Here is a 24,955-nt window from a genome sequence, read left to right as displayed (position 1 = left end):
TATTTTCTTTAGTCGCTGCAGGGCACATGTTTTTGTCCTTTGTCTCTCTTTTCTAGGAAACTTCTTTTCAGGATTGAAAACATCTTTCAACGACTATTAAGAGATGCTTTTATTAGACCTTGCAATCACATGTCGCCAATTTAACACAATAGCTGCTTTAGTTTGATACGTTTAATGTATAAACGCTTCCAGCCAAAGGGCAGTAATGTTATTTGCAAGAACCACACAATTGTTCCAAAAGTATGGTTACCAAAAAAAAAAAAGACAAGGTCACTGTTTTTAGCAAATAATTGACCTGGCAGGTATGAACTAAATAACATAATTAAGATAATGCATATTGTACAAATATAATACTGCCAAATCTCTTGGCTCAGATCTTGTAAAATCCAGTGTGGAACAAAAAGTCAAGGCAAACACAACTACGCCGAGTCCTTGGGGCCTTCAGAGAGGCGTTCTCCAGTGCTGTAATTTAATCCAGTTGCTGGCTCAAAAATGGCTGATTGATCTGGCCTGTTGCCTCACACTTGACCAGGACTGATCATCTGATAAATATTATTTTCCAGTCAGTTAAGGCTGTGTGTTCTTGATAGTACATTGCAATTACTGCTCATTTTGAATTGAAGATGGAATTCCAGTCAAATGGAGCAGAATTCTCTTGAGTCTCCTCATTTTTGGGGATGGCGGGGAAAATGGATTGCATTTTCTGGCGAAAATCTTTCAGCTGCAATAGAGAAATTGTATATATCAAACAGAGATTGCAGATCATAGTGGGAAATAGATGAAAATGGGCACAATGCTTTCAGCAGGTACGTACACTGTGGACACCCAGGGCCTTCCAAATGGTGAGGCTGAGGAGGCCAACTCCACACCAGGCGTAAAGTGAACCCCATCCCAACGCCCGCAGCGCTAATGACGCACCGCTCTCTGGCACCACAGCAGTTCCTACTACACCCTGAGCACATCGAGAGAAAGAGAGGGACATTTACTGCAGATATCTTGTCGCATTGTACTAAAAACCTTGTTGCGTCTGCATTAGGGCTGCACAGTTGCTCAAAATATCGCGAATGTACATATCCCAATAGCTTTCTGATAACTGATTTTAATACTCCAAAAGAGTACAAAGTCCCAAGTTTTAGGTTGATGCAAAGAATAGACTGGACACATGACTGTTACATACTAATGCAATAAGAGAAGTACTCCCGTATAAAAAAAACACCTCTCTGTGGTCCCGAATTCAGTTTTCTACCGTAGCTTATATGGCTAAATGCATACAAATTATGTTAAAATGCTTGTCTTGGTTAGTATTCACATAAACACAGTAAACGTGCAGATCTTAAAGGGACAGAAGCTTAATAAACCCATTGATAAGTATACAGAGATGCCATATTCTACTGCATTATGTATCCACCATCTTACAACGGTCAGTGTGTTGTCGCTCACAATAATTAATGACTCCACAACATTCTGGTTGTGAAGCCGCGAAAATTTAAATTCCCGAAAAAATGGCCTCCTCTTTCACAGGTGAGAATGTGCTGGTCTGTTTTTACTATGGACATTTTAATGTAACTTTTATTATTGTAACTTTTTAATATCATGTTAGCTTATATTCATCTTGTTGTATTGTGCTAGTTTAGCAAAATACTCAGCTAAAATCTATTTCATATGTAGATATGCATAAATGTGTCTAATTATGGTTTCAGATGCTCAGTCAACTTGCTCTTAACTTGACCGTTCCTATATTGCAGATGGCTTGAGTATAGCGGCCCATAGAAACACCCGTTAATGAGGCATCTATGTGTCTACATCTATGAATAAACCTGCTTAATGTTAATCGAACAGCAAAACACAAAGAGAAAATCACTCTCTCTCTTGTCTGAATAACTTGTAGCTTTAATAAGCACTAGTATATATTTACTGTATACAGTGAATATTAAGCAGTGTTTTATTTTTACACGTTTATTCAAAAACTTTTGTTATAGAAATCTAATTTAGGCCTAGCCAAAACAATAACCTCCCTGATTTACACAGATGTTCAAATGACACGTTTTATGTAATGCAACAGTAAAACACTGCTATTCACTTTTCAGAAGTTGTAGGATGCTTTCTTCTCACCAAGTATATATCATTTTCAGTTTTTAAATGTATTATTTAAATATAATTTTAATTTATTTTCCACACCTTTAAAGTATTATCGTTTTGCATATCGAATTTAACAAGTTATTGCATATATTTTTCTTCAATATCGTGCAGCCCTTGTATGCTTACACATCTTATAAAAGCAACACCTACCACAAGTGAAACCGTTCACAACCCATTTTTCTCCTGAGACATTATGAATGAAAAAGGAAAAAGCGCCTTGATTTTATCTATCAGGCATTATGGAAATGAAGCATTAATTGATTCTAAACAACATCCGGAAGTCATTTCAGAGGAAGAACAAGCTGCCATGCTATTTTTCGCTTCCATTTTATCAAACAAAATGGAGAGCTGTTTCAGAGAGTGTAAGTTGTTATATTTTGACAAAATATTAAAAATACTTTTTAAACATGCATTCATGAGATTGTACATAAGGATCATATTTTAAGAAATAAGGTTACATTTTATATCGTGTTGACTTTAACAACTAACTCTTTTGTGTACCGAAGTCTCAGATGCAGTCACCGCTAATAACATTAACTACTTTAATGTAATTTAGTCTTTTACTGCTCTACATATTAGATTAGCTGTTATTGGAGCTTAGCATGTTGCAGCTATCGAGGAACGTGCTTTACAGCTGAGAACATGCACTTGAATATTTTAGTTTTTAAAAATAAAAATGTAATGCAAGTCCTTATAGCTATTTTACAATTATTTTGAATTGCATTAAATTTTGGGACATCCACACAATTCTAATCTTTTTGACTCTATACACCACCACAATGGATTTGAAATTAAACAAACAAGATGTGCTTGGAGGTGTATGTAAGATTGTGGCCAAAACTGGTACTGCATTCACTATCCCCTCTCCCACTCCCCCTGACTCGAGGTTGCCATGGGCTGCAGGATCCAGCACGAACGTTTGTAGCTGCCTCTGTGGTAACTAGAGGAGAACTGGCAACCCGGATGCCGAAACACTACTGACTTCGTGATTGGTAGATGGGTGGAGGGCGGAGCTTCAGGCCAGAACACAACATGTCAACATCAGTTGAGGGCTGCAACAACAACTTTTAAATTACAATATCCTGGCCAGACTACTGTTGTCAGTGATTTAAGTATACAGTGATATAAGTATACATGTTAATTTAATTTCAAATACACTATCAGTATTTGAAATGAACATGATTTCTTAATGTCTAGTGACATATTTAGGGCCATTTTGTGATTAATTTAAATACAGTTCTTACATACAGCTCCTTTAACTGCAGACTTTTAGCTTTAATTTAAGGGTATTGACATCCATATCAGGTGAACGGTGTAGGAATTACAGCAGTTTGTATACGTGCCTACCACTTTTTAAGGGACCAAAAGTAATGGGACAATAGTCTGCTCAGCTGTTCCTTGCCCAGGTATGTGTTATTCCCTCATCCCATTTACAAGGAGCAGATAAAAGATTTATAGTTCATTTCAAGTGTACTATTTGCATCTGGAAACTGATGCTGTCAACTCTCCATTTGAGATCCAAAGAGCTGTCACTATCAGTGAAGTAAGCCATCATTAGGCTGAAAAAACAAACCCATCAGAGAGATAACAAAAACTTTAGGTGTGGCCAAATCAACAGTTTGGAACATCCTTAACAAGAAAGAACGCACCGGTGAGCTCAGCAACACCAAAAGACCTGGAAGACCATGGAAAGCACCTGTGGTGAGTGACCGAAGAATTCTTTCCCTGGTGAAGAAACACTCCCCAAGAACACTCCCCAGGAGGTAGGTGTATGTGTGTCAAAGTCAACAATCAAGGGAAGACTTCACCAGAGTGAAAACACAGGGTTCACCACAAGATCAAAACCATTGGTGAGAGCCAGATTAGAGTTTGCCAAACAACATCTAAAAAAAGCCTTCACAGTTATAGACCGTTATTATACATCCTATAGACCAATGAGACCAAGATCAACTTGTACCAGAGTGATGGGAAGAGAAGAGAATGGAGAAGGAAAGGAACTGCTCATGATCCAAAAGCATACCACCTCCTCAGTAAAGCATGGTAGTGGTAGTGTCATGGCGTGGGCATTTATAGCTGCCCAAAAGCAGCAGGATGAATTCTAAAGTGTTTTGGGCAATACTATCTGCTCTTATTCAGCCAAATGCTTCAGAACTGGACGGCGCTTCACAGTGCAGATGGACTCGAAGCATAATGCTAAAACAACCAAAGAGTTCTTTAAGGGAAAGAAGTGGAATGTTATGCAATGGCCAATTCAATCCCCTGACCTGATTAAGCATGCATTTCACTTGCTGAAGACAAGACTGAAGGCAAAATGCCCCAAGAACAAGGAGGAACTGAAGACAGTTGCAGTAGAGGCCTGGCAGAGCATCACCAGGGATAAAACCCAGTGTCTGGTGATGTCTATGCATTCCAGACTTCAGGCTGTAATTGATTGAAAAGGATTTGCCCGCGGGCCACGAGTTTGAGACCCATGATATACACCTAGGATGACTTGAGGGTGCATAAATCATGAGGCAATTTTCATTTTGGGGTGAACTATCCCTTTAAAAATTAGTTCTTGCTGATTAATTATTTATATGTATCTGTCTGAGTAAACAGAAAATGTTTGATGTATTCTACAAAGTACTGACAACATTTCTTCCTAATTTAAAATAAAAAAAATACTGTCATTTAAAGCTTGTCATTTAAACAAAAACAAAAAAATACTTGTCATTTAAAATGACAACAGTTGAAATTAAAAGTTCAGACATCGAATAATGCAAAGAAATCTAATTTGTACCAATCACTTGACTAGATCTGTCAAATATAAATACATATAAATAATAAATCTTTAGAGAAACTGCTAACTTTGCAGTGGTCTCTTAATTTTTCCCAGCGATAACTTTGGGGAAAGTTAAGCGATAACTAAATGGGGAATTTTTCACCCATTATATTGTCTGCCTGGTAAAAACTGTCAGTCTATTTAAAAAAAAGTTAAGTAATAACACTTTTATCCTTAACAATTTGCATATTTTAAATGCATTATTTTTAGACCAAAATGTATTTTTCGATGCTTCAAGAGATTCTAATTAACCAACTGATGTCACATATGGACTACTGTGATGATATTTGTATTACCTTTCTGGACATGGACAGTATAGTGTGCATACACTTGGATATGCTCTCGGACTAAATATAAAATATCTTAAACTGTGCTCTGAAGATGAACAGAGGTCTTACGGGTGTGGAACGACATTAGGGTGAGTCATTAATAACACAAATTTCATTTTTCGGTAAACTAACCCTTTATGATTTCATCCAAGTTCACAGAACAAATGTGTTGACACTGCCCTGGAACCAGAGCTGTATAGCAGGATATAACAGATCCAGTGATTTGTCATTAACAAAACCAGGCAAGACATATGATTTGTCTCGTCACTGACGTTAAATTGGATTTAGCCACTTAAAAAAGCATTTTTGGTTAGACACGTGTTCACTGATGTGGGATAACGGCCTAAAAATAGGACTGCAAAAAGCAGACAAAAAAAGAGTCTGTTCATTTCTGGATGTGTTCAAAACAAGTCATAAAACTGAATCGATGTCAGCATTTACGCAATGTCTAATTCTGTTAAGTTAACCAATGTGAGCTTGGCATGCTCTGCTGATTAGAGGAATAACCAGAGCAGAAAACAGCTTTCAAAGAACAACAACGGTTTCACTGGAAACAGAGGAGCACTATCAAAATATCAGAGGGTCAAATTTTCTAAATATATATCAGGCCTATGAATATAACACAATACACAATGGGACTCAAGAATCTGACAAAAATTTCTATTGTGATTATTTTGACCCATTCTGTGAATTTAAAAAAAAAAAAAGTTATTTAAAAAAAGATATCAATATTTTCATTTGAATTGATATGATAAACACCTTGAACTAAATTCTCAGTTTTCTTTGCATTCACATTGTATTTGCACTTTAAAGGTGGGGTAAGTGCTATCTGGTAACCATTGTTGATATTTCAAATCACCAAAACAAACATGCCCCTACCCCCAAAAGGGTCTCGCCCCTATTTTGATAGCGCCGCCCCACACATACGGAACCCAGAGGCATCAACGGCTATGACAGAATCTCTGTGTAATCCAGGTCGAATATTCAATGAAAAAGTCATCCCTTCTATCACAAAAACACAAACCGTTCTCATGAACAACTCGATAGTACACGAGCAAGACAGTCCAACTAACAAACATATTACAATTATGACAAGATTAGAGTTATAGCGATCAAAAAACACACACAAACCGTTCTCATGAACAACTCGATAGTACACAAGCACACAGTCCAGCTAACGACATATTACAATTATGACAAGATTAGAGTCATAGCAATTACAAAATCACAAACTCACGTTGTCACAATCTCATAATCTCACAATCTCATGAACAACTCTATAGCACGAGCAAACATATATTAGGAGTATAGTATCTTACTTGTCGGAGACATTGTGTGAGCGAATGCTTGAAGCACATAGTGAGGAGATTTAGATGCTCCATGCGGTGTGGAAATGAACGGGTCTTTATCATCGCTGAAGTGAGCCACAATACGATCGCAAATGGACTAACAAGTGAACATGACTCACGAGCATAGTCAAGCAGCATATATTAGGCTAGTTGTCGGCTAATGTCCGTCATGTGTGACTCGTGTGTTTTGAATAATGACGTGCACAGAGCGAGAGCGAGCGCTCTTCTCACCATCAATATTAGACACGCCCCTTACCTGCTGATTGGCTACAAGTTTGTTATTCCACTCGGCCCGAGTCCTTTTTCTAAAACGGTTTTGAAATAACACTTACCCCACCTTTAATGTGAATTGTTGGTCCACTTATTGAGACAGGCTCAATATTTTTGTAACGCTGTCAAGTTTAATATTACTGTTGATAGAAATGATCATTTATATATATAAAATTATTATCATTTCTATATATTTTTTTTATTATTATGATAGGATCACTTTAATTTTTTTAACACTGTCAGGTTTATTATTGTTGATAGTAATAATATTTTTTTTTTATTAATACGTCACTTTTCATTTAGTTTTTTGTAACAGTGTCAAATAGAATATTGCAGTTGATAATGATACTAATAAATAAATAAAATATTTTATTCCACTTAAAGGTCCAATGAAAACAAAATGTAAGTTTTTTAGCTTTTAGTATGACTGTGTTAGCTTTAAAGTTATGAATAAGCTGGTATGTTCCAAAACTATGACAAAATTTGCATTTAGGAGATAAGAACATTCCAAATTTACAGTCTCCCATTTCCGTTAAAACGAATCTCAGATTTTGGTGACATCACCGCAGATTTCCCCTTCTCGTCAAATGTTCTGTCCAATCAAAATTCTCTCTAGAATCTAAAGCCCGCCCCCTACACTGCTGAAGCTGTGGCTGAAATCGGTCAGTTGTTAACACACATTTACTAATTTCTACATGGTGAAAGGCACATAGCACACTATATATGAGATAGGAAACGATTCAGTGTAAATATGCTTTCATTTGAGGCGAATAAAGTCTGTTTTCACTTTAGTTTCACGCACCGCCTCAGCGCACACACACCAACGGCTCTGGTCTAAATTTAGACTACAGACACGAGAGCGCAGCGCGGATCATATATGCGCGAGTCCGCGCTGACAACAAACATATCGACCCATTTGAATTCTGCACAGAATGCTGCATTTCAAAGCGATATGGAGGAGATTATGATGGTAAACAGTGTTAGAGGAAACTGGCTTTACCAAACAGAAAGGTCCGCTCTAGTCTAACTGTATATTAACGAAACACTATTGGCTGTTTCAAAAAAGGGGAGGAGCTGCGAACAGCTGGTGCCGTTTCAGGGGAAATGAAGTCAACACATTGAATAATGCGGCGCGTTTGAAGGCACTTCAGTGGACCTTTAAAGAGCATATTGCAGGTTAAATTTTTTTTGAGATAAACATATAACCTTGTATGAAAATGCCATATGAAAAGGTAATGCAGGATTTAAAATGTTTTTAAAAGACATAAGAGCACAAATTTAGCAGATAAAGTGGCCGTTTCGTTGGCTGTTTGTAAAACCGCAGTTTTTTTCAACATCGCGTCATATTACGTCACGAGAGGGAGTCGTCTGCCAAGCTCTGCATTGGCTCAGTGCAGAATAGGTTGGTATTCTGTAGTAATCAGTGTATTTTCGGTAGTTTTTCTATTTAAATTTATCATTGTCATGGAAAATGATAGTGTCCAGCCTGTCAGGACATTGAGTCCACAGGTTTCCTAAAAAAAAAAGTTAGAAAAGCTGCATTGTGGCGTTTTGTGCAGGTGAAGAGACAGTACTTCACTTCTGCATCTGCTTTGACACACGCGGTGGTGTGTGTGTGTGTGTTCACTTTACACCGCGGATTATCAGCGATATGATGAAGTTTAACATTGCAATACTCATGTAGTTAAAGCCGGATAATATAAATGATTAAATATTCACACGCAATGCTTCTTGGCTATTGTTTTTACATTAATCAATTTCAACATTGATTAATACAAAGTATGTAGGCTACATAAACACACATGCATAGTCTCACACTTTTAAAAAAAAGTCAGGAATTATGTGCTGATAATGTAGATTTTATTCAAGCGTATATACATCGTTCACTCAAATACATACTCAAAACGTCATACATCCCCACACTATCGACGGTGAATCGGCACAAAATAAACCCATAACACAGAATGAGTGAATAAAGGATCACAATAACACGTTATACTGTCTGTGGCTCGGCCGCGGCGGAGTGTGACGGCCGGTAGGGATGGGCGTATCGATATAAAGTATCGATATATCGATACTGGTGTGAGTATCGAAAGTATCGATACTCAAATAAAAATATCGATACTAAGGTGTTTTTTTTTTACCAGTAATTTTGCTTATTTAAAAAGATTATTTAAATGCATACAATACAAATTAACTATGTTAATTGTGTAGTATAGGACCATTTTCCTGCTCATCTGAACCATGATCTGAATGCATGCAAACGCTACAAGGCAGAACCAATCGATCACAGAGAGACCGTTCGTTCACTGATGACAATATTCAAACAGAACTGCGTTTCCCAAAACTATCATAAGAAACCATAGATGCTTTTAACACACAGCCCAGTATAATGCTCATCAAAAGACAGAAAAACATAATAGTTTGAGTTATTTCACAATAAACAAATAGAAATTTTAGCCTACATAGTGCAATCACACTCTTTAAATGTAATGTTAAAAGTTGAAATTGATCATGTTCTATGCTGTAACTAATGCTAATATAAATCACTTTCAGAATAAAAAGGTTGCATTTTATGGTTGCAATGTTCAGTCACTGGCAGTCCCTTGTGAAACTGAACCATGTTTTTTTAGTAGTTCAAATAGGCTAGTATTTGTAAATTTCCATGGTTAATTTCACTACTACTAAACATTTTATCCATGTGTTAAAAAATTAGGATCTAATAAGTTGCAATTAAGACATATTGAATGTTAAAATACCTTTCAAATATGTTAAGTGGGTATTTTTACTCTTAGTCATTTAAATAATTTAATATATTTAATAATTTAAAAAAATAAGTTTAAAAGTATCGTATTGGTATCGATATCGGTGATACTGGCCTTAAAAGTATCGGAATCGTATCGAAAACAAAATAAGTGGTATCGCCCATCCCTAACGGCCGGTCGCGGATCCGTCAGACGATCAGCTCAGAGAAACCGCGTGAACTGAGCACTGTAACTGAGGCGATGCGGGCGATCACACACACACACACACACACACACACGAGCGTTCGCGTTAAACAGAGACTGGAGACTCAAACCAGAGACTCAATGTTGCTGCTAGCTTTAGATAGAAAACATTACTTGTGTGCAAATGATTTGTTGAAAAGCATAGAACAGCAGCCTTTTCAACAGAAACAACCAGAGAGGGAGTGAGGGCGCACGTGCGTATGTATGTTTGTGTGTCATGGTGTGTGTGTGTGTGTGTGTGTGTGTGTGTGTGTGTGTGTGTGTAAAAAGGCACTGTAATGGTTTCAGCAACTGAGCTATAGCATAATAATACTCATAGATCTAAGTTAGCCTGTGACATTGTGCATGATTTGGCAATAGGGGACAGCCATGCTGTTGAAAATCAAGCCGACTCCCGATTTTTTTTATTTTGTATGTTTAAAAAATATCGTGAGAGAGGGATGTGCTAGAAACGTGCTCGGCTCGTCCTGTTTTTCCTCACATGCTGCGAGCCACGACCATACGAGCATCCACAATGTCCACGCGAGGGAAAAACATCTGCGAGCTCATATGTCAGCAAAAACAGCACCGCAACGTTACGCCGCGCGCCCGGCTTTACATCTAATGTGGACGGCGAGTGTGACTTATTATTAGTTTCTGTTATTGGTATCAATACTCCTAGATGACCAATAGCAGCTTTGCGATTGCCTGATAGATGATAATTATCCTGAAAGTATTGTAATCTGAGCACAGTGTTAGCTTATATGTTATGAGCCAACTCTCTCACCTGGTCTGTTTTCCACTGTTTCTCCTCACACAACAACTCAAATCCTCTCCTCTGATCGTTGTTCTGTCTAATCCTGGCCTGCCCCTTATTGTGTGTCATAATTGCATGGCTGTGGTCTGCCATATGAGTATTAATAAACATTTATAATTTCCTCAGCGTCCGAACTGCCATTGCGATCCATTGTTTTCCTATGGTTGAAAATCACTGCACTCCCTCTCGTTATGTCACTTCCGTTTTGCGCATTTTTAGATGCGGAAGTAAAATTTTCTCACAAAAACGACTCGTATTTACAAGTATATTTTAAAGAAATTCTAGGTCCTACATTATTTTTCTATACACTGACTCACTGGAGTCTCTAACCTGCAATATGCTCTTTAAGTATGACAGAGGGAAAAATACAAATAAATATGATTGTATAATAATAATAATAATAATAATAATACATTATTATTACTATTTTATCAGCAGCAATAATATTCGACTTGACAAGGTTCCATTTTTTTATGAAAAGTAACATTTACATTTTTTTGTTACATTGTCAAGTTAAATATTATTGCTGCTGACAATATAGTAGTGATAATAATAAAAATAATATTATTTTTTATGACAGGGTCAATTTTCATTTAGACATTGTTTGGAACATGGTTGAGTTCAATATTATAGTTGTTGTTAATAATGATAATAATAATAATAATAATGTACACTTTTTTAACACGGTTGAATTAAATTATTGCTGATAATAATAATAAAACCGTGATAATTAAATGATGAAAAGAAATATACACTTAATTATAACAGGCTCGTTTTTTTTTAATTTACACTCTTTTTGGAACACTGTTGAGTCAAACATTACTGTACAATAATATTCAGATGTTATTGTATGACAGAAAAACGTATTATATACATAAAAATATATTTTTCCACTTTCATAAGGCATTCTGGTGGAAAACTGAAGGAAGTTCTCCAGCTCCTACTGTGTAATGCAAAAACTTACCTTATTGAACCATTCTGGACTCTTTTTCTTAGCCATGGCAAGGGTGGAGCCGAAGCCTGCGATCATGCCCACTGTGCCTACAGTAGCCAGGAAAGCACCCCCTGAATACCAGAGACAGACGCAACACACTGAGATTAATATATGTACATGCTTCCGACAATGTGAGAATAATATAATAAGCCATTGGATTTAAAATAGAAGGGATCATGATGTAATACAGTGTTTAATAAAATACTTTAAGGCATCACTAACTAACAGACACTGCAGCAAAATTTGGGTTTGTTGGCAGGGAGTGTGAACTAAGAGTGACAGTACATTAATTTCTTACAGACAACATAACAAATGCATAGCGCATAACTGCTTCCAGAGAGAAACTGATTTTTTACTGATAGCGTACTGTATAAAGAGTTTTGAAGTTAAACGATTGTATATGCTTCTGATGTATTATTCATTTTAAGAAAACCATATTTAATTGCTAAATAATAAACTACATACAACCATAATACTGACGAGAGATACACAAAGAATGCTGCAAAAGAGCGACGGATGCCCAATCCCATGAAGCTTTGAGAATGACATAATCCATTGGTGTCCCCCTACACTGTCAAACTGCTTATTTGTAAATATCTGAAGATTTTGCAATAAACCTATTTTTAAACTCATAATAACCCTCATGAAAAGTTTTTAAAATACCTATGGAGAAAATGAACGAGGAAAAAACTGGGTGTTCAATGTATTTAGTAATAATAATAATAATAATAATAATAATAATAACATAGTCAAAACTTAACTGAACTTTTTTTTTTTGAGCAAAAAGTGAAGGTGAAGAAAAGTGAAGAAAAGTGAAGTGTGGGGGGAAAGCTGAAATTAAATTTATTAAAATATTATAATTAGTGCTGGACAATCAATAATCGTGATTAATCACACCCAAAAATAAACGTTTGTGTTTCCATAATATGTGTGTGTGTAGTGTAGGCTACTGTGTGTATATGTATATATAAATACGCACACATGCATGTATATAATGTACATTATATATATATATATATATATATATATATATATATATATATATATATATATATATATATAGCATGTATATAATGTACATTCTATATATATATATATATATATATATATATATATATATATATATATATATATATATATAATCATAAATCTATATACATGCAAATATTTCTTAAATATACATGCATATGTGAAACAGATGGTCCTAAGTTCCATGACCCGGTTGAATGAAGTGTTGACTCGGGAATCGCTCGGACCGATTCAGTTCGATTCGTGAACGAACCGTGTTAGAACCAGAACGTTAGTGGCTCGTTAACCAGTTCACTGAAAAGATTCGACTCAAAGAAAGATTTGTTCACGAAACGTACATCACTAACGTTACATGGGGATCAAAATTGCAAGAAATGTAGAATGTAGCGAATACCATACAGTCGTAATGCATCATAAAATAATAAATATTTATATATAAGTTCCTGATTTAACATTATGTGACTAATCAGACTAAGACCAGTTAACCATTTTGTTGCTTCATGAGTGATGTCAACGTAAAATTAATAAAGTTTGAGCCTGTTCATAACAATGACAGCGTATGCTATCAAAATACATCTAACCTTTAATTAAGTGTGATTTGTCGTCTTCGACAGTGTCATTGACTGTCCCACTCGCGCTCGCCTGCTCCACTGACATCTTGAACGGGTCCGACTTACACACAAGTCCGGTGGAAACACGTGAGGCGGAACCTTTCATATTACACTAACGTTAAATAGTGGATTTGATTTACAGCATTTTATTGGACAAAAATGTAATTATATTATATCCCGACGTTTAACGTGTGTATATAATTGAGGCAAGAATAAAATCCATGTTAATGGCAGAGTGACAATAATGCTGCAGAAGTTTATGAGTGATTAGCTTTTGTGTGCTGATGTAAATGCAGTTTTGTATATATTGTGTTTTTTTCCTATTATAATACAAACCTCTTAAAAAATAATGCAAAAGCGTAATGTTATGGAATTAGATATGTGTAAATGAGAGGAGGACTGAGATTCTGACGATCAATTCGGCTGTGTTTAGAAACTGAGCGAGCTGCCTACCTAGACAGCATATGGATGAGCTGGTCTTGTTCAAAAAAAAAAAAAAAAAAAAATTATATATATATATATATATATATATATATATATATATATATATATATATATATATATATATATATATATATATATATATTTTTTGATACTACAAGCTGAATTAAGCTGAATTTGGAACCTGTATGGAAAAAAAAAAGAAAAGGGGAAAAAAATAACGGGGGGGGGGGGGGGGGGGAAGAAAAGAAAAGCTGATGGTGTAGTTGGAAATTCTGACATTCTCAAAAATATCTGTATAGATTGCTAACTGGATTTTAAGAAAATGCTGCTTAGATCACGAGGTTTTGAGACATACCCCCAAATACTGTAGGCTGCTCACTTTGTTCTGAGCGCACCCCAAATATGCTGCCTACATAGACAGCTCATTATGATTTGAGTCGACGCCGCTGTTTATAGGGTCATCGTGTGCCGTGAGCTCATGCAGTTCACGCGGTGATCTACTCCATCCACATCCTTCTTCTGCCTCTCTCTTTCTCTCCTTCATCGTTGTCTAGATGATTAAACGCCCACCTCTGTTCGTTTGCTGTTTGTAATGTCCTACGTGCCGCGTCAGAACTAGAATTTTAGATTGCGATCATGCAATAAAGACCCTTTCGCGAACGGGATTACGAGGACATCGGAAGGACATATTTAACGTTATATCCCAAATCTTCTGCGTGGATTTAGCGCTTCTGAACCGCATCAAAGGAGTTACAATCTTTGAGACGTGAACAGACAACGCTACATTTCTGGGCATGATGTCCACATGCCTCTGTGTCCTGGAGCGCATCCTGTTGTGTTGAGGATAGACATCTGCAATGAAGGAGTTATCCAAACAAACATGTAAACCAACCACTCGGATCTTATTTCATGCCCGTTGTTTCGGACGTAAATATTAGCATTAATATAATGGAAGTAAATCATTGATTTCAAAAAACATGGAGCTGAGAAAATGGTTTCTTGTTTACAGTCCTACGCTTTTTGACTGGGTTGTGTAGGCTAATGCTTTCTCTATCAGATCTGAGATGTTTCTTGAAGACCCAGCTGTCTCGTTGGTTCCTTGAGGACATTTGAAGTACTGATATTTCCAGTGTTGCTTTAAAGTTTTGTTTTATAGCTGGTGGGTAAATGACAGGCAACATGCATCTTGGGGTAGAGGAACCCATCCGGGAGTGCCAATACAATCAGATCTGTACACACAACTCCTCACCCATGGACACCCCTCACACCAAAAAGAGGAAGATCAAAAGGAAATGGCAGCTTTTCCCTGGCCGAAACAAGTTTTACTGCAATGGGCGGATCATGATGGCCAAACAGACTGGGGTCTTCTACCTTACCATGGTTCTCATTTTGGTGACAAGTGGCCTCTTCTTTGCCTTTGAGTAAGTACCGTACTTTGACCCTCTGGAAACCTTATCTTCTCTTTACCCCAGACACTACCAAAATGTTTGTAGGCCACATACTCTTAAAATAAAAGTATTTGGTATCTATAATTCCATAAGAAATCTTAAACTTTCAGGGAACTTTTCCAACATAAAATGAATTTTGGGAATCACAAAATGGTTCTTTAATGGCCCTTTTGGAATTTTTATTTTTTCATTAATTTCTCAGCCTCATGTTTTTCCAAACCTGTAAGACTTTCGTTCATTTTTGGAACACAAATGAAGATCTTTTTGATGAAATCTAAAATATTTCTGTCCCTTTGTTGACAGTCACATCTACCACTTTGATGCTTTAAAAAGTTGAGCGATCATAAAGCTAATGAATCAAGTGGTTTAGTCCAAATTGTCAGATTTGATTGCTTAATATGATTAACTTTTTTATTCACATTTAAACATCGATAAGTGAACATAAACTGAAGCTCAACCAAACCTGCGTAGCACACAAGAATGAACCTCATTGGTTCTTTTGGAAGCTCAAACGTGCTGCGTTAACACGTGAGCATGAACCTCATTGGTTCTTGAGAAAGCTCAAACATGCAGTGTAACTCAAGATTGAACCCCATCGGTTCTTGAGGAAGCTTAAACATGCGGCGTAACACAAGAATGAACCAACATTGGTTCTCGTCAAGTGAACATGCTTGATCTTCCGTTTACCACAACTGATTAGTACTGATGAATGTTTACGTATGAATAAATGCTTAAATTCACTTTGTTCATCATGTATTATAAAGTCTTGTGGGTTTGAAATGGCATGAGAGTGAGTAATTGACACTATTAACATTTTTGGCTGAGCTATCCCTTTAAGCAACCTTTTTGGAATCTTTATTTTTAAGAGAGTGATGAATGTTATAGTATTCTTTGAAGGACCTCTGTGCATTCAGTACCAAACGATACAGTACTGTTTTGTACTTGAGTATGATGGGAATGTACTGTTGATTTAAGTCCATAAATAGGTTGTGCTTTCAAAATGTGAAGACTTCAGTCCCACAATCATTGAAGTACTTGAGTTGGCCTATAGGACCATCCTGTTGTGTTATTCTCCATTGCTCTTGATGAAGAGTTGCAGAGTTCTGGGCTTAAGTTATACCTGGCCTTTAAGCTGAATTGTATGTAGTTTTTGATCCTGAACGGCAGTACTACTCAAGCTAGACTCACTGACACTGAAGGACATTTACAAGTGATAAATATGGTGTAATAGAATTACTTCACTCCACGTAACCTCCAACACACTGCAGGCTGTAAGGAACTCCTTGTGTGAAGTTTAACCAACCTTGAGTCAAAACTATTGACGTATGACATTTGGATTCCTGACATTTCCAAAGATCTTTCGACAAGAGCCTTATCCTCTAGTCTTTTGAGAAGTTTGCAGATAAAACCTGTTATCAGTTGGTACAAAAATGCAGTGCTCCGCATACTTGAAACATGTTTGCCTGGAACACATTGACGGTTGTTAAAGACCCTCTCAGTGTGATCCTGAGACGGCTGCTGTGGATAAAGGATGTGTGGTGGAACAGATATTTTCCAGTGTCCCATCCCCCATCACTCCAAGCCCCATACATTCCATACCACAACTTCCAAAACATAGACGTGGTGCGGTCCTGTTTCCATGGCAACGGTTTGCCTTTCCCGATCTTCGTGTGCTTTTGGAACAGCCTGTGTCTCCTAGGAAACAACAGGACGGCCCAGCCCACAGTTGTATTTTTTTTGCTTTAGGGTTAGTCCTTTCATGCTTTTTGAAACGATTATAAAGTCAATACAGAGATTTTGTGAGCTATTTAACCCAGTTAGCTGAAAATACAGATGAAAACACACAAGCTGCATTGGTGAAAGGCTGTTGCCTTGATCTGTTGCGCAGTTCAAAGCAAGCTGTTTACTCGTAAATCTTTTTAAGCAGTTAATAAATGGTGAAGTTGTGACTGCATTCAGCTTGTGTATCATGGGCAGGAATAAAAACAGGAAATAGTATTCAACCTGACATGTTTACAACGGACAGGATGGATCAGTTTAGTGCAAGAAGTAAGAGTCACTAAAATTAAAGCAACATTCAAAGTTTAAAACCACTTGCAGTCTATTGACGGTGCCTGTAAAAAAATCTTACCACAGGAAGTAACTTTGTGGGCAAGACATTCCAGAGTCTTCAAAAAGAGAAATGTGTAGCATTGCTTAATTCTTTAGTACAAAAATGTATGCTAGATTTTAATTTTTTTTTTTTTTTTTCAGATAAGTGTACATAAGTCAGATAAGGCTACCAGCGATACTTTTGTGGTCATAGTTTGTTCCGTGTAAACTGTACTTTCTTTATAGTAAGAGTTGAAAATATTATACATTGTATAGTTATTGTAGCTATATAGTTATTGTATAACTTGTATAACTTTGCATGGCTAGTAAGCGAAAACTAGCCATATGTAAACACAAACACTACAGTTCAAAAGTGTTTTGAAAGAAAATGTATATTTTTATTAAGTTAAGTATGCATTCGATTGATCAAAGGTGACACTAAAGACATTACAAAAAATCTAAATGAAGTGAGTTTTTGCTTGAAACAATCAACATTTTCTGCCAATGGTCTATTAAGAAAAATAATCTCAATAATAATAATAATAATAATAATAATAATAATAATAATAATAATAATAATAATAATTATTATTATTATTATTATTATTATTATTATTATTTTTATTATTATTTTTCTTACCCCATTGGCAGATAATTTAGTAATTTAGCCTGTTTAAACCTCTTAATCTGCACCCCTATTTTTGAGAATTTTCTGAAAACGACATACCCAAATAAAAAGATCTGCAGCTCTTAAACCCTATGGTCTATAATATTCATAAATCTGGTCTTATTTTAAACTAGACAATTGAAATATTGTTACACAAGACTCAAAATAACTAAAAATAGTATAGGAACAGAGTAAAACAAGGGGAAATATGTGTGTAAGTGACTCACTTTTTTTTTTTTTTTTTTTTTAGGGAAAAATGTATGATATTTTAATGTTAAGGGCCTGAAAATAACCTAAATATAAAGCTGAATGTCTGATCATGTTTTGATTCAAATTTGAGGATGATTCTCTCAAAAGTGTGGTTTCTGTAAGCTTTTATGTCAAAAAAAAGACTAGGCGCCCTTTCAAAAAGGCCAATTATATTAGAACATTTGTAATTGTAAAGAGTAGTTTTTATTCAAATAAATCTGCAATAAACTGCTAATTGTAATGCATTTACACTCCCTGAAAACCCAAAGCAACTATTTACAGAATTTACAAGTGTAAACTCATTTAGTTGATAAAAACAGTCTGTCATTGAGTCTGCACGTGTGCGATTAAGTATGTGCGCTAAAACTGGCAGGCCGCACTGGATACTATTAGATGCTAAAGAGACGGTAAGCACGAGGTAGAGAGAATCCCATGCTGAGAATCAAGAACACCATTCCATCGATATGCCCCATTGCTCCTGTGCGTATGTTTGTCACGTTTACTATGATGCCAAGACAGTTGAGGTGGCACAACAGTCAATAATCCCTCCCACTTTGAAGCGGTACTAACTGCAGTGGAAAACAAACTGAGCCAAAGTAATGTTTTTATACTATTAATATAAAGGGAGATCTGTATTATGTTACAGTTTAAACCAGTAATTCCCCCCCCCCCCCCCCCCCCCCCAAATGGTTATTGATGATTGTTAGCATGTGTGCTTGAATTATTGCTACCTACAGTTAGCCGCAAGAGATTTTGAGGATTTGAAGTGTGTGTTTTTATTGTTTTATGCAATTTTGTGAAGTTTCAGCTCCACAAAGTATTTATGGTTTAATTTTAATATTAAGAAGAAATATTCGTTTTGTGTACTTGAGTTACCTAACTTGTGTTTTAGAGTAAATGCTGAAAATCCAGCTTTCTTCCTCTCAGGAATAAATTCAATTTGAAAATTGTAAAACAAAAAATAAATTGTAATAATATTTCACAATAAAATGTATGCAGTTTTGGTGCATACGAGAAACACACAAACATGCACAAAAAAACGTTTGAACTGATAAAAAAAACAAAACAAAAAAATATTTATCACAGGGCCCCCATTGACTTTTATTGTAAGTGCATTACTTAAACCATTTTTATTTGATTTACAAACTTAAGAATGAGTCTAATGGGGGAAAAGAAACATATATATATATATATATATATATATATATATATATATATATATATATATATATATATATATTAAAAAAACACTATACTATATAGTACAAATCCATTGGTATTTACTGATATATTGCTTGAGACCTCCTGATATAAATATTACAATTAAACTTTATTTAGAGTAACTTCTTAATCGCACAGTGCACATTTCTTAATATTAAGCCTAAATGTGTTTTAATATCACTGTTAGTAAGGATAGTATGATCACTGTATAATATAAATCTTTAAATGCAAGACATTTGAAGTGTACATAAAGTATACTTGCAATAGTTTCATTTTAGCACAGTTAAAGGTTTCACTTAATTTTGATGGTCCCTTAACACATTCTTTTGACTATACTAAGTAATGTTACATGTTAACTAACTCTCATTAGATATTATTTGTTGGGTTAGGTTTAAAATAAGTTGACATGTAGTTGCAAAGTTACTTATCAGTAGAATGTGTGTTGGTGGACCATCATAAGAGTTAACAAGTTTTATGTAGACAGTCTACTAATACTTTAATGAGAGTAAGTTGACATGTATTTACTTGTTATGGTCAACAGAATGTTCAAAAGGGACCATCAAAATAAAGTGTTAACAAATCAACTGTATCTTTAGTTGGACCTCAGCACTTTACAGATAACTAAAGTGCATTAAGTACAAAATGAGTTGTTCCAATGTAGTAGACTTTAAGCATATCAATGTATACCATAATTAGTATTACAGGGTATTTTTTATATTAAGCAGCCTACATATGTAAATTGTATTTGTAGTATACTTCGCAAATGTATATCAAATAAATGTTGGTGTTTACATTTTTCACCAACGTTGTCTGGTAATTATCACAAACACTCTCAAATATTCCCTTTAAAGAAAAATACTATCTAATAATTTGTTATGGGCCAATTAAAAACACACATGAAAAAAAGACTGCAGTAGTTTTTATTTTTTTGTGTGTTTTTTTTGTTTTTGTATTGACTCAAAATTTAGCACAGCAGCACACTGTCTGTAGTCTAGACTTTGGGCTTTTGAATCCAGCAACTTTAATCTCAATGTATAAAGTGTAACTTGATAAAGGACTTCAACTCTGAATGGTGCAGTCCTTGTGATGTAGTGACCCTGTACAACCTCTCTGTCCGTCACAACAACCTCAGAACAGCTCCTTAGAGACAAGGAATCTTTAGAGCTGTAAAACTGACAATGACATCTAGAATCAGTGGTAAACACAATATGCTGTTCTTAAAAGGTCCCTTAGGGGATTGCTATTTTAACATTCTTGTCGATAGCATCTGACCATTTTTAGCTAATTCAGTTGCTATGCCTAGTTTTGCTTAGCCAATTTAGCAGCTATCAGATTGCAGTGCAAGCCATTTGAAATGTTTATGTCTTGGAGTCTGAATACTAAATATATTATGGCAGACACATTTTGGGCATTGTACCACAGACCATTTGCTTATACTTTGAAACAGATGGTGATACATTTCATTAACTTCTAAGTGTACAAAAAAAGCTAGATTGGAATTTTTAATTATATTTTTATCCCATGTCCCAAAGAACACATTAGATTTAGGTCATTTTCATCTAGATTATTCATTGAGGCTATTTTATTTGATCAGTCCTGATGTGATTACTGTCTATTATTTACAAACCCGATTCCAAAAAGTTTGGACACTGTACAAATTGTGAATAAAAAAGGAATGCAATCATTTGCTCATAAACTTTTTATTCATAAAATTTTATTCATAATAGAATATAGATAACATATCAAATGTTGAAAGTGATACATTTTGAAAAGTCATGCCAAATATTGGCTCGTTTTGGATTTCATGAGAGCTACATATTCCAAAAAAGTTGGGACAGACACCAATAAGAGTGGGAAAAGTTAACATATAATAAACCGCTTAAGGACCAATTTGCAACTTACGTCAATTGGCAACATGGTTGGGTATAAAAAGAGCCTCTCAGAGTTTTAGAAATTTTAGAAAAGAATTCCTCAGAGAAAAATTGCAAAGAGTTTGAAGTTATCATCATCTACAGTGATATCATCCAAAGATTCAGAGAATCTGGAACAATCTCTATGCATACTGGATGCCTGTGATCTTCGGGCCATTAGATGGCACTGAATCACATACAGGAATGCTACTGTAATGGAAATCACAACATGGGCTCAGGAATACTTCCATAGTACGTTGTCGGTGAACACAATGCACCGTGCTATTCGGCGTTGCCGGCTAAAACTATATAGGTAAAAAACAGCCACATCTAAACATGATCCAGAAGTGCATGTGGACTGTGGCAAAGTGGAAAACTGTTCTGTGGTCAGACGTATAGAAATTTGAAGTTCTTTTTGGAAAACTGGAATGCCATGTCATCCGGACTAAAGAGGACGAGGACAACCCAAGTTGTTATCAGCGCTCAGCTCAGAAGCCTGCATCTCTGATCGTATGGAGTTGCATGAGTGTGTGACATGGGCAACCTGCTCATCTGGAAAGGCACCATCAATGCTGAAAGGTATATCCAAGTTCTAGAACAACATATGCTCCCATTGGCCCTCATTTATCAAAAGTGCGTACACCAAATTTCCAGCGTACACCTTGCGTACACCCAAACCCACGGTGACTTTGAGATTTATCAATATGGACGTTGGCGTACGGCACGCTTAAATCCTACGCCAGCTCAGGAGGTGGTGTACGCACGTTTGAGTTAGTGGGAAAATGCGCAGAAAAACAATTCCTAACACCACAAAACGCACTGACAAGATATGCTATATGACCCACTGTTAAAAACCACAACAACAACATTCAGTGTTTATTTTTGTGCAACATGAACGTCAATGTTTAATTTGTGTGACTTTACCAAAGCGTTTGATTTGTAGGCATATGTATTCCTCCAGTCGCGAGCCTGTGCGCTTTATCTGACGTTTCAGGCCCGTCTGGCCCGGCAGCTGCGCACGGACTGGGACTAAAATAATTCAGACTGACAAAATAATAAAAATGACCTTCTTCTTTTAAATAATAATAAAATCAATAAAAACGACATTCTTCTTCTGAATAACAAGCGTCATTAAGAATAATAATCATAATAATAATAATAATAATAATAAGAATCTTACAAATTGTCATGTAATTATTAATGTGAATGAATCTTACTCCACATCACATCATCATCACTATTGTACACCCCAATACATGTGCCGTGATACAAAATTAAATGCTAATTTTTTCAAAACGTGCTGTAAAATAATGCAGTGATGGTAATTTATCATCCAAACAGCTTTAAACTGCTGGAGTGCGCTTCTCAACCTCCACACTATTAACAGTACTCGTTATTTGTGTCCATATTTTGTTTGTGTAGGTGCCTTTAATCCCACTCTTTAAACTCCCAAATAAAACAATTTCGGGGTTTTTTTTCAACTTCCCTGGTGATCTCGATGGGCTCAGTCATCTCAATAGTCCACTAGTCAGGGCACTAATCAGGGAGTCAGCCCATTGACTTATGTCCTAGTCAGTGCCCTGACTAGTGGACTAGTGAGATGATTGAGTGTGCCCGATCTCCACGTCGGAGAAGTTTCGCTTCTTTGCCGTCTTCTGTTTGTCCATGGCGTAAAATGAGGGCGTGGGGGAGGCGGAGACTTGAATATATAGGGGCGTGTTATTATAATGACGATCGTTTTCAGCCGCCGCATTTATCAAGGGTAAGTATTGCGTACACCTGGATTGCAGAGGTGCGCACAGCTTCATAAATCACGTGGTAAGAGGAGTGTAAGCATAATCTTACGCCAACATATACACCAGTTTCTACGCAAGATTGATAAATGAGGGCCATTGAGATGTCGTCTCTTTTAAGGAAAACCTTGCATTTTCCAACATGACAATGCCAGACCACATACTGCATCAATTACAACATGGCTGTGTAGAAGAAGGATCTGGGTACTGAAATGGCCAGTCTGTTGTCCAGATCTTTTCCCCATAAAAAAACATTTGGCGCATCATAAAGAGGAAGATGCGACAAAGAAGACCTAAGACAATCACAGTTAAGCAACTAGAAGCCTGTATAAGACAAGAATGGGACAACATTTCTATTCCTAAACTTTAGCTACTTGTCTCCTCAGTCCCCAGACGTTAGCAGACCGTTATAAAAAGAAGAGGGGATGCCAGACAGTGGTAAACATGGCCTTGTCCCAAGTTTTTTGAGATGTATTGATGCCATGAAGTTTTAAATCAACTTATTTTTCCCTTAAAATTATACATTTTCTCAGTTTAAACATTTGGTATGTCATCTATGTTGTATTCGGAATAATATATCGACATTTTAAAACTTCCACATCATTGCATTCTGTTTTTACAATTTGAACAGTGTCCCAACTTTTTTGGAATTGGGTTTGTATTATAAAATTGTCAAGGATGCTTATTTTACAATGTAAACGGGCTAAAAAAAAAAAAAAAAAAAAGGTAATCAGTTGCATTAAATTTGAGTTATGATGTTCCCAAATTTAAGCAAGCAGAGCTAATAGGTTTTGAGTTTGTGGCACTCATGCATGTTATTTTGATAGCAATTAATTCGCTTTTTTAGTTTTGAGTTTTTTTCCAATCAAATGAGATATTTATTTCCCTGTGAACCCTAAAAAGTTGTCAGAACTCAAAGTTTAATGAGTTTTTTTTTTTTTTTTAAGTTAAGAAATATTTTTCTATAGCCTGAATGCCAGCCGAACTTAGCCCCGCCCACAACATTTGAGTTTGGGAAGTTCGGTCTGGCCTTGATCCGTTGTGGAGCAACTAAGCTCAAACGAGAGCTGTTTGGACAAATCAAATTGTCAGGGTGATGGTAGACAGATGATCAACAGTAATGTAATCATCCACATCATCAAAGAGCACTTGGGTTGAATTTGTTCTAATCCTAAATGTAGAACTTGTTTGTATATGCATTTACCCTTTAATATTTCTCTCAATATGATCGAGATGGCAAGTGCTCCGTGTATCCTTAAATTCTTTTTACAACACTGGCAAAGATCGGTTACATTTATATTCTTCTTCTACTTCTTCCAGCATGCATGCAAATAATGCTAACATGTTAACTAAGGCTGGATGTGGCATGTCCAGTTTTTAATTGTCAATAATCTGTTCTCTAACTGAACAAAATTATTATTTTTGCAGTGTCCATTCTCTGAACATATAAGCCCTGCCTTGGTGAGGTGCGCCGCTTCTCGAGATTCCTGCTTTTTTAGAGAGAAAAATATGTTTAGCCCCTTCCTCTGAAGCTTCGAATATTGAATGTTGATTGCTCAAAAAATGGTATTTGGCCCAGCCCTAATGTTAACAATAGCATGGTGTAGCACTTACTGAATGAGTACAGCAACTTAAAACATGCAACTTATCTCCTCTTAAACCAAGCACCTTGTGCCACTTGTCACCATGATGGCAACTCTCCAAAAACCCACATAAATAGAAACTCTTTTACATTAGAATAACTATACATTAACCTGTTTAATCTCAAATTTATTCCTACAATTTG

At 36.0% G+C, this 24,955-nt stretch overlaps 2 protein-coding genes across 3 annotated transcripts in view; one reads left to right on the top strand and one right to left on the bottom strand.

Annotated features, from left to right (window-relative positions):
- Nucleotides 1-91: 91 nt before the first annotated feature.
- Nucleotides 92-13,428, bottom strand: tmem242 (transmembrane protein 242). The gene is made up of 4 exons (XM_067417335.1): nt 13,317-13,428; nt 11,677-11,777; nt 815-952; nt 92-721 (listed from the first exon to the last, which is right to left on the bottom strand). The coding sequence occupies exons 1-4, from the start codon at nt 13,390-13,392 to the stop codon at nt 608-610; spliced, it is 429 nt and encodes a 142-aa protein (XP_067273436.1). The 5' UTR covers nt 13,393-13,428; the 3' UTR covers nt 92-607.
- A 775-nt stretch (nt 13,429-14,203) lies between these two features.
- zdhhc14 (zinc finger DHHC-type palmitoyltransferase 14) overlaps nt 14,204-24,955 on the top strand; it is a 51,276-nt gene continuing 40,524 nt past the window's right edge. The window contains exon 1 of one of the 2 annotated variants that reach the window (XM_067417333.1): nt 14,204-15,211. In XM_067417333.1, the coding sequence (XP_067273434.1) occupies nt 14,958-15,211 (254 nt within the window). In that variant the 5' untranslated portion in view covers nt 14,204-14,957. The remainder of the gene's footprint in view (nt 15,212-24,955) is intronic. The other variant, XM_067417332.1, reaches the window with a different exon arrangement.

This window comes from Pseudorasbora parva, chromosome 15, assembly GCF_024679245.1.
Source record: "Pseudorasbora parva isolate DD20220531a chromosome 15, ASM2467924v1, whole genome shotgun sequence".
Taxonomy (NCBI): Eukaryota; Metazoa; Chordata; class Actinopteri; order Cypriniformes; family Gobionidae; genus Pseudorasbora; species Pseudorasbora parva.
Note: the sequence above shows the minus strand (reverse complement) of the source record. Positions and strands in the feature narration are given on the sequence as shown.

Coding starts and splice junctions, on each gene's coding strand:
- tmem242 (XM_067417335.1), bottom strand. CDS start 13,392: ATGTCAGTGGAGCAGGCGAGCGCGAGTGGGACAGTCAATGACACTGTC. Junction 11,778..13,316: donor CAAATCACACTTAATTAAAG/GTTAGATGTATT, acceptor TCTGGTATTCAG/GGGGTGCTTTCCTGGCTACT. Junction 722..814: donor AGGCCCTGGGTGTCCACAGT/GTACGTACCTGC, acceptor TCTCTATTGCAG/CTGAAAGATTTTCGCCAGAA.